General features: G+C 43.0%; 1 protein-coding gene across 1 annotated transcript in view; it reads right to left on the bottom strand.

Annotated features, from left to right (window-relative positions):
• Window positions 1–11,102, bottom strand: part of spata5 (spermatogenesis associated 5) — a 116,936-nt gene that overhangs the window by 15,903 nt on the left and 89,931 nt on the right. The window contains exon 16 of the mRNA XM_017417402.2: window positions 221–385. Within this exon, the coding sequence (XP_017272891.1) occupies window positions 221–385 (165 nt within the window). The remainder of the gene's footprint in view (window positions 1–220; window positions 386–11,102) is intronic.

The raw sequence follows: 11,102 nt of genomic DNA, 5'->3' as shown, positions 1-11,102 counted from the left end.
CAAATACATGTCATATACACATTCAAGTCACTTGTTTTAAATAAATGCTTGTATTTTAATTAAGTTTTGGTCTTAATTGTAACTGATGTGCAGGGGGAGAATGACTGGTTGACCTCAGGATTGTGGGGTGAATTCATGCAAACGCTACGCCTTCGTCTTTGGAGGCGGGTGTTAAAAACAGAGACTTTATCGGAATATTAAACACGCAGATCCAGCTCACCTCCGCTCCTGAGTACTTGTCGGTCCGGGTCACCAGGTCGTGGAGGGACACGTCCTCTGCCACGGGCATGTTTCGTAACTGGAGAGAGAATATCTCGAGCCGAGTCGCAGCATCCGGGAGCGGCACGTAGACGATCCGGTCGAGGCGGCCCGGACGCATCAGAGCCTGCGGGACCAGAAAAAAAGTTTTATAAACATCAACAACACTCTGATGGCACAAAAACACCACAGGTCTGACCTCTGACCTCTTCAGTCTTTGCTTCCTGGACTCTGAAACCTGCTTTGCTCAGTGCTGAAGGCTTAAACTGTGAAATCCAAGTTTTCCACTTATCTGATAAAACATCCACTTCTCCGTGACCCCAAAACAGCCTCTGAGTAGCCAAAGCCGCCACTGTCTCGCTTGTCAGACGTCATTAGGTGGCAGGCGCCTCTCAAACACAGACAGACAAATATGCCCCGTCTCCACTTCCTGTCTTCCGGGCCGTGACAAGCGGCGGGGGAAGAATGTGATTTGACAGTTTGCTGCAGGACGGCGGATTTGTCTCAATGTGAGCAAAGAGTAAAGAATCATTGGAAAAGGCAAACATAATCCGAAACCCGAATGCTCGCTCCTGTTCTGCTCTCAGATTCTGGATTTGGGCCAGTCGGGCTACGAGGAGAAGCAGGAGATCCACCAGACTCGAGCCGCTCAGGAGGTCACGTCAGGAGCGATCAGTGTCGGCTGAAGGCACCGGAGTGGCCGCCTTTCAGCTTTTCCTGCAGCTCACTGTGCATCAAATCTCAAATAACCTTAACGAGCAATGAAAACTTTAGACCAACATTTATTTAAAGAAAAGAATGCATATCGCCCGTCGCCTTTCATGAGTTTTAGACTAAGATGTTGAGAAATAAAACCAATAAAGTTATGCACACGCTCATGTGATCTTGCTGCAACTGTTAGTGCTTGGAGCATGCTTTGTTAACGACCAACTTTCAGCCCAATATCTGTAAAACTCACTGAGGATTATCTGTTATTGTGTCGGCTGAAGTTGAACCATCACCAGCAGTTAATGCCAAAGTTTTAATGTGTAACGCTTGTAGCATCCCTTTGGCACAACGCTCAGAAACCACCACGCCGATATTTGTAAAATTATGGTAAATGGTAAATGGCTTGCACTTATATAGCGCTTTATCTAGTCCAAGGACCCCAAAGCGCTTTACACTACAATCATTCACCCATTCATCCACACATTCACACACTGATGGGGATGAGCTACATTGTAGCCACAGCTGCCCTGGGGCGGGCTGACGGAGGTGAGGCTGCCATCACACCGGCGCCACCGAGCCCTCTGACCACCACCAGTAGGCAAGGCGGGTGAAGTGTCTTGCCCAAGGACACAACGGCTGAGATGGCCGGAGCGGGGGCTTGAACCAGCAACCCTCCGATTACAGGACAAACCCCAACCTCCTGAGCCACTGCCGCCCCAAATTAGCTGAGTTACTGCCATTTTTCTGGTTTTTGTGGCCATTTTGGATCACATTGACCCCCAAAATTACTCATATCTAGGTGATTATTTGTGAGAAACGGTGAAATCTTCTGTTTTCACTTTAAAACATAACAGTTTTAATCAAACATACGAGATGAAAATATGATTACAAACAAATACACACAACAATCCATACAGAGCTTTCTGGAATTAGACAAAAGTATAAAATAAGGAAAGATAAAACTCTAAAATCAGAGGCGAGTTTCCAAAAAGTGAGAGTTGAGGAACAATTTGGTATTTTATTCAGGATCTTAAGCTGTTAAATGAGGTAAATTATTTTACTGAACTACTTTCCACAGCGTGTAATCAGTTAAATGGTTCAGTTATCGGACTGCAGAGCTGCACGTCCTTGTATAACGACGTAAATACGGACGGTAAATATTAAATCCATTTTATATAACGACTCTCCGTCTGTCGTCTGGATGGTTGTTTATAGTCCAGATCTGCAGAACACAGCCAGACTAAAACTGTTTCCTTCCAGCTGCTATAAATAAGATGAACAAGGTTTGCAACTCGGTTCCAAGCTTTACTCTTAATAAAACAAGATTCGGTTTTATATTTGGGTTTTTCCTTGCTGACTGACGGAGGTTTGACTTCCCTAATCAGGGGGTTACTTTGCTTTAAATAATATTTTTTATTAACATTGTTGTTTTGGAGCTGGCAGAAGGCAGTTTCTAAAACCTCAACCTAACATTCATTCCTACAACCAACCGTTTTTCTTTGTTTTTTAATTATTTTACGGTCCTCTTCATCTTTGCTTTGAACAGCTGTCTGTGGAGATGTATTTTATCTGCTGCTCTTCCTGTGCACGTCTACACAAACAGTGGTAGTTACCCTTCGGTAACCACAACACAGCCATGACTGACAGGGGCGTGAATCACGGGAGAAGATTCTCGTTTTGCATACTTCTGTGTCATTTCGCAGAGGTTGCTGCGAGAGGCCAGTTTTGATCAGAATACGTAAATAAAGAGGGACTGTCCAGTTGGAGGCCGCGGCTTTAAATGGGAATGATTTGGTTTGTGGTTTGGAGTGGACATCACGGGTGCAGAGCTGCGTGCCAGAGGTGAAGTGGGTGTAGTGGAGACTGCGGCTTGTTTATCGCAGCAGGTCCAACCAGTAGCAGCGGAGCGTGTTGCATTATTCACAGGCCGTGCCAGGGACACTTCCTGAGCTGCCCCCACTGGAAGTATCTGCCGGCTGCATGCCAACACAAACCTGCTGACCCCCGTTGCAAAAACAGCTCACACGGAGCGTCGCTGACGAACACGTGCACGTATGCTCCCGTGTGCGTAAACGCCCTGAGCACAGATCTTTCTAATGTCTCGATCCAATTTTCTGGTTTAAGAGCTATTATTTCTCTCCGCAAACCTTAAAAAAAGAAGAGCCTGCAGCTTTCAGGCTTCCAGAAAGCAGAGCCGACTGCTAAACTCATCTGACTGCCCTGCAGCGAGAGAAAGGCAGGAGCAGGGGGCCCATCCATCACTTAACAAGATACACTTCCTGCTCTCAAGGATCCGTGGGTAGCGGCGGTGGCGTGGAGTAAGACGAGGAGGAGGTAATGGGAGGGGGGTGGGGGACCCGGAAAGACAAATACTTGGCATGTCAGGCAAGTGTTGAAGGGCTTCATTCCACCTAAAACCTCGGCTCGACTGGCAGGAGGAAAAAATAGCTGAAGGCCACAGACACTTGAAACAACCGCAGGACCAAAACCCTGCAAACAAACAGATAAGTGGAGTGAGAGGAACCAAATCGGCACAGATAACACGTGCTTCCAAAAACGCGGGTCTGCATGACGGATTGCATCCACCTCGTTGCACCAAGACATGATAGGCATCATTACACACGAGTCGTTCGTGATTAGAAATGGCCCCCAGGTAAGAAATACCAACTCGCTTTAAGTCAGAAATGAAGCATCTGTACATCCACTACATCTGGGGGATACAACAATGATTCAGATGGTGATGCGGATCGTGGCTCAGACTGGCTCAGGGGTCCACAAGCTGCGCTTCCATACTTTCCAACCGTCCCGTGTCCCGCATCGCCCTGTGCCGGACAGTCAAAAGTCCCGTATTTGGCCCTCACACGCCAAAAAAACCCGCACACACGACCTTTTTGTCACTTTAACGCTATATTTAGCGAGTTTTCAGATCCCTCTAGCATTTTTTTTAAAGCGACTCGCGACAAATCTCGTGACTTTGGCGGCTAAATGCGAGAAAGCACTCATTCTGCAGCGTGCCGTAAGCCCCACCCACTTCCCCAACCACTGACAGCTGTCAATCTCCCAGCAGAGAGGAGACCCGCTCATCTGATGACAGAGAGCTAAAGATGGAGAGGCAGAAAGATAAAGATGGAGGCAGGAAAGACAGCAGGAAGTTGTGTCTGAGCATCAAGAGGAGGCCTGGAAATGTTCAGGTTAGCTAATAAATAACAAGTTCCAGCTGTTTACTGATCAGTATTTACAATCTAACAGCTGAGAGGATGGAGAGAAAGATCAGAACTTGAGAGCAACTATGATATGTGTTTAATTCAAATTAATTGATCAGAATTTAGGAAAATCCTGTTGAATCTGTGTTGTTTGTGTGTATTTCTGGGAGGGATGTTTTAAAGACAGGATCAGCTGATGAAGAGATAAGCTTTTTATATACAACTGTATATATTTGGGCAGACAGACTTAAACACAGATAATGTAAGACTTCAGCTCCTCTCAAACGGCTGCTTGTAGCTTCAACCAAAAAGCTGACTCGGCTGACAAAAGCAACTGGTAGTTTTAGCCGTTTTCCCATCAAGATGTTTGCGTTTTTCTGCAGCAGGCTGACAGGAGTTCATTCAGGCGCCTGTGTGAACTCAGCTTTTCACAAACATTAGATTCAGTCAACGTAAAGGCAGTTTCTGTGCAGCTTCCCGTAATTCCAGTCCCAGAAGGAGCCTCGTTAAAGCTCCAAGCTTTCATTGGAATGAGTTTTAAAATGGAAAGATCAGCTTTTGGTGTTGAGCCTACAGATTGTTCTCTTTTCTCCAAATCCAGCAAAACTGAGGAAAGTTTCTGTTTGCTCATCGTCGCACCAAAAAAAGAGAGTTATCAGTCAAATAAAGAGGAGGACATTTGTCTTATTTAACCAACAAACTGGTTTATTATCATGTTAACTAATTCTGAGACATAGTTTGTCCTTTTTCTTTTGGTGATTTGTTAAAATGTTTTAGCTAAATGCTTCATTGCAACTTGTATATGCATTCAGGAAATACAATAATGCAACTAAATAAAATGCTTCATCTTTATTTTTAAGGGTCTGTTAGTAGGAGAGGTGGTAAAAATGGCTCTTCCAGCAGGAAAGGTTGCAGATCCGTGGTCTAGCTGATTCAAATCCAGAGAAAAAAGGGGAGAAAAAAAAGAAATCAACAGTTCTCTCTGCGCCAAGTTTCACTGCCGATAACAACAGTAATCATTCCAGGAATTGCAATCCTCCTGAAGAAGTGATTACCCTTTAATGACAGACGACTTCCTATCATTGAAGGCCAGTACCTCTCCTTAACCACCAAGGAATGCTGGGAATCTTCTCCTCGGAGCGTTGCTCCGGAGCACTTTCTTGGCAAACTTCACTTCGACCCGCACTGAGCCGCGTCTACAAACTGTTTACAAACGGACGCCCACGCAATCCAGGTGTCTTATTCTTAGCCTGGCGTCGAGATCAGGTCCGATTCGGTTTTCCCACTCAGGAGAAAAATTGAAACGGAAAAGTTCAAGACAGTGAACCTACAGGCTAACCTTTTCCCTGCCCGGCCGTCAGAAACGAGCTCTTATTTAAAAAAGTGAAGGTTTTTGTTGGTGTGAGGAAGGCTTGCCTGAGGAGACATGAGTTGACTTTGTTCCCTGCCTGGAGGCATTTGCTGCATGTGGTTTCCTAACCTGTCAGTCCGCAATCCTCGGAAGCTGCGATGAGTCATCCCGCCTCGGATTTACGCAGAGCACACGCCAAAGAAACAACGCAGAGAGCACGAACCAAAAAAAAAGCTCCCTCAAAGGTCAAGAAGGACTTTGATGGATTTGGAAATTCAGTTTTCGGGAAAGTTTGTGAAATCCAGCAGCTAAAACTTGTTGTCAGGGACGCTTGTTCTCTGATGGATCTCCTATCTTCTGTTAGAAACGGCAACATTTACAATAAAAAGGTCTCGAACCATTTTTCTGACTCATAAAACTAAATTAGTATCTTACTTGTGTTTGTGTCTGCTGTTTTTAGCAAAAAAAACACCTCATGAACCAGTGGACTGATTTTAACACGCCCAATTTCACAGATATTGACCCAAGATTTGGTGTTTTAATAGTTAAATATCATACCCAACATATATCCCAAGCTCTGTACGTTGCACAACATATTTACTTAAAATTTTGGCACCAACTGTTGGTGTCTGTTAGCCAAACATCTCAACTAGTGACTTTAACATTTGAAAGCCAAATTCTAATTGGTTGCCACAGCTAAGCAACCTTAGCAAAGACAAAAAATGACTATAACTAAGTCAATTTTAGAGATATTGACCCAAGATTTGGTGCTTTAATAGTTAAATATCATACCTAACACATATCCCAAGCTCTGTACGTTGCACAACATATTTACTTAAAATTTTGGCACCAACTGTTGGTGTCTGTTAGCCAAACATCTCAACTAGTGACTTTAACATTTGAAAGCCAAATTCTAATTGGTTGCCACAGCTAAGCAACCTTAGCAAAGACAAAAAATGACTATAACTAAGTCAATTTTAGAGATATTGACCCAAGATTTGGTGCTTTAATAGTTAAATATCATACCTAACACATATCCCAAGCTCTGTACGTTGCACAACATATTTACTTAAAAATTTTGGCACCAACCTTAGCAACGACAAAAAAATGACAATAACTCAGTTTATTTTACAGATATAAAGCTAAAGTTTGATGTGGTAGCAGCTAAAAGTCATTAACAACCCATACTTTAAGCGCTAACAGATCTCACTATACTGCATGAGATCGTGAATATTATTTGACCAAAACTGCTCTCACAAGATGATCTTAGTTTAAAACGAACTATGACCGGCAGAAAGAAATGTGAGGCCTTTAATTCTGGACTACATTTGTTTGTTTTTTTGTGATGTCTTTATGACAACGGTGCAACAACACGTCAGATGTAAAATGTGCTTTCGTTGTCTTCTGTTCAACACAAAGCATACCTATCATTTCTAGAATTATCTTCCATTTGGCACCATTCAAAACAACAACAAGGGAGTCCTGTCGTGGTTGGGCGTGTGGCGTGTGTGAGCATAAAACAGTCACGTTCCCGGCGTTTGGTCAGGATCCTACCACGACTACAGCCGCTGGTGAAAACAACCTTTAAAGACAAACTTATTAGGAAAAAACACCAGAATTTAACAGAAAATGACCTCATTGTTTGAAAAACTCCTGAAATATCTGAGTCATTGTAAGAAATGTTGACTAAATGCCACACATTGCAGATTAAGAACTACCTTGTAATCTTTAAACCACAGAAAGGTAATTAAACTGGGTGAACACTCCTTTTCATGTTTTAAATTGGGTAATAAGTTATAAATATGTGTACATACACAAATACACTTGTTGGTACTCGTGTAACAATGATCAAAAAAACAGCTGATGTGTTTTGTCTCAGCAGTTCCAGAAACTATGGGGCTTGTTAAAGTACGTTTTGGTGATTTCCTGTCAGATTTTTTTTTTACATTTTTCTGTGAGCAGTGGAGCCTTTTGGGTCTTCTTCATTGGAGCCCATTTTGTTTTGTGCAATCAGAAAGTGACGAACTTTGACCTTGGAGTTCAGCTTGAATGGTCTCACTATCTGTCTGATCAACCTGGGGTCGCATTTCCTCTTGCGTCCACGTCCCGGGAGGTTGTCCACAGTCCCGTGAAGCTTCCGCTCTTCATTAATCTCGTCAGCTGAGGTCAGAGGATCATGAAGCTGCTCAGAGATGATCTTTAAGCCTTTATCTTGAACGTGGAGATATATAATCGTCTCTCTGAGCTCCTCAGCAGATCTTTGTTTTCTGCTCCGTGTTCAGAACCAAACCAAACGACCCGGAGGCTGATTGTTCCCTTTAAACAGACTGAATGTCTGATGAGAAGCTTGAAGACTTCTGTGATACTAATTAAGGTCGAGCAAAGATTAACAGCCCCTTTAATGATTCCTGTCTGTGTATTTGAACATAAGCCTAAAACAACAGCTTTAAAAAAGAAAATGTGTGCTTAATACCTTTGTGGTCTATTCTGTACAGTAGTTATTTTTCTTTTTACTTTTGGAACACGTACAACAGCCACCGTAAACACACTTCAACATCTTGTTTTTTCAGTCCCTTTAAATCCCACAAAATAGATTTATAATCGCCGCAGAAGGATTTTGCACGGTACATTCTTCTGCGGAGATGACATAACTTTGCACGAGGCCTCGTTGTCTGCGGAGGGACACCAGACCTGCTTCGTGTCAGTCTTGATTTTGGATGTGGGAGAGGATCAGAGAAGGGGGGGGAGGACTGAGAGTGACAGAGAGGGAGAGCCGGTGAGCTGCAGAGAGAACAGAGTTGGCAACCAGTCAAAAACATGAGAGGCTTTCACTCTGGATTTTGCCCTTGAGTCAAACCTGCATCCGGCAGGCGAGGCCACCGTGTCCAAGAAGCAAATAACTCTGCCGCTGTTAACCCCCTACTGTCTCACATACTCGGCACAGCCGGGAGGAACTCAGGAACTGGAGCAAAAACCTTTTCATCAAGTCAAACTTTGGTTAAAGTTTATCTTGAAAGGAGATGCTGATTTTGGGGTAGCAAAAAAAAAAAAAAAAAAGAAGCAAGAACTGCATCATTTTGTACAGCTAATTCTTAAAGATTCTCCATCTAATCTGGATTTTTAAAACAGTGGAAATTAAAGGACTTGCAACCCTTTAAAGCACAAGTGTCAAACTCAAGGGACGCGGGCCAGATCCGGCCCTTGGTGACATTTCATCCGGCCCCCAAGGTAACATTTAAATCTTATTAGATCGGGCCCTGCGGTCCATGACAGATCGAGTCTCCGTCGCTTCTCGTTTTGTTCGGTGAAGTCTACCTGCGACGGTTGCTTTGAAGCCAAGAAAACAAGTTTTAATTTCTCAGTAATCTTTGATTTTGACATAGAAAGAGCAACAGAGAACATCGAACATCTCAGGCATCTGACTTGAGTTAACGTGCATCAAACTAGCGGCGAATTTGCTTTAATGTATTTATGCCTTTTTCTGTATTTTCTTCTTGTTTCAAAGTTAAATGTTTGTAAATGTATGAATGGATTTGTTTTTTTGCTGTTTTAATGGAGAAAATTTTTTAAGAAGGCATAAAAAATTAACGCTGATGATGTGTCTTCTTAAGTTTGATCAGTTTTTTGCTCTAATTTCTTTATGAAATGTAACTGAGGAAAGGATATTTGATATTTCTATATAAACAGTTTGACATATTACATCTAAAACCAAGGTTAATTTATGTATTTCTTAATAAATATTGATCCAGATTGGCCCTTGGCTGGGACTAAGTTTTTAAATTTGGTCCCTTTGTGTTACAGAGTTTGACACCCCTGCTTTAAAGAAAGCAAATCGCTCACCATCGTTTGTTGCGTTTGTTTCGGTCGAACCTTGAAAATGATGTCGTGTGAAACCTAATGCGATGTCACCCTCAGAGCGTGTGCTGAGAATGACTCTCAGCTACAACCACCCTGTGAAACTGACTGAATTACGGCCATTTTTTGTGGCATCTTGAACTGGCTTGGTTCCTGAACATCCAAGTCCAGTATTTTCTGAAAGTTTTAGTAAAATTTGTACTATGGCACATGAGATATTTAGCTAACAAACTAAAAAGTTGTAATGCAATCTGTTAGGGCTTAGATTATGTGTTGGGGATCAGTCTCAGCTACTACCACACCAAGTTTTAGGTCATTGCTTGTAAAATTGACTCAATTTGATCTGTTTCAACTGAACTAGCAAATGTGCGGCTATTATTATGAAAATAAGACTGAAGCAGTAAGTTTTCTATTTTTTTAACTATTTGATTGTTAACTTAAATCCTAAAGTTTTAAAAATGCAGATTATTTAATGTATACTGTTAATTGTGTGGTCCCAGCAGGAGTCAGACTCCAAACCTGAACAGATCCCAGTGGTTTGTGTGTATTTATGTGCAGAACAGAGCTCATAGCGTGGCTGAGCGTGCAGCCATTACAGAATTAAATGTCCCACCTTTTGAACATTTTATGGGGCGTGTGTGTGTGTGTGTGTTTGAGGGTCAGAGTCATATGGAGACCAGGTGAAGATGCTACGATGCGGGGGGAGGTGAAGGGGGAAAGCTGCAGCTGTGTTGCTGCTTCTTTTGGTTCTGGAGGTGTGGGCCTCACACCCCCACGGCTCCAATAAAGTCTCTGTCAAAACAAGAGCGAGAAGCTGGCTGTCACGCCTCCGCAGGAAATTAAACCAGCCAAACAAGCTCTTATTTTGAAAAGAAAAGGTGGGAAGACTACGTGCACGAGGTTATCCACCAGGAAAAAAAAAAAACAAGGTGAAGAAAAGCAGCGGAAATTAGAGCGGGGGGCCATTTTGAAATGTGCGGCCCAAAATAAAACACGGCAAAGTAGCTGCCATAAAATACATGTATGTTTGCTTAACAAAGAGGCGTTTCCTGTGAGCTGTCCGCAGTTCGCAGTTTCAAACCTACGGGGCCTTGTGTTCGGCGTAAACGCGCCGGGTCTGGTTTCCATAATCTGCCCCCGAGCCTGCGGGCACCCCGACGAGCTGCTGCCTCAAACAAATCAGAGCAAACGACCAACGGTCAGTCATTCCTCTGCGCCCTCGTGACTCTGAAACGTTTAGGTTTACTGCCGCTCTCATCCTGCCCAGCACCAGGGTCCCGACAGGTTCGTAATGGAAGTATGCAGAATTTATTCAGAAGAAAAAGCATTAAATCGACACAAAGTAGCTTCAAAATAAAAGGGAAAAAAGTACTTGGCGTATGTGTTGGGAATGACTGTCAGCTACTACTCCAAATCCAAGCTCGGTATCTATAAACTTCACTGACTTCCCAATCCCTCCAGGATTTTCCTAAAAGTTGCGTTTTTTTTTTTACTAAAATCAATAAACATAACTTTTAATATCTAAACCAAAAATCCTTCCTAGTTTTGTAAGATAATTCCCAACAAACATTGACATTCTCAAAAGATGCTTTATTTGAGAACTTTGATAGCTTCTAAACTGACATTCATGAGCATTTCTGGATTGTCCCTGGTCTGCAGCTCTCCTCACATGTTTTGCAGACACAAAGTGTTTGTCGATGCGTTTATGTTCCATGATTACACTGCAG

This window comes from Kryptolebias marmoratus, linkage group LG9 (assembly GCF_001649575.2).
Source record: "Kryptolebias marmoratus isolate JLee-2015 linkage group LG9, ASM164957v2, whole genome shotgun sequence".
Taxonomy (NCBI): Eukaryota; Metazoa; Chordata; class Actinopteri; order Cyprinodontiformes; family Rivulidae; genus Kryptolebias; species Kryptolebias marmoratus.
The sequence above is the reverse complement of the archived record's forward strand: the minus strand, read 5'-3'. Positions and strand labels throughout refer to the sequence as shown.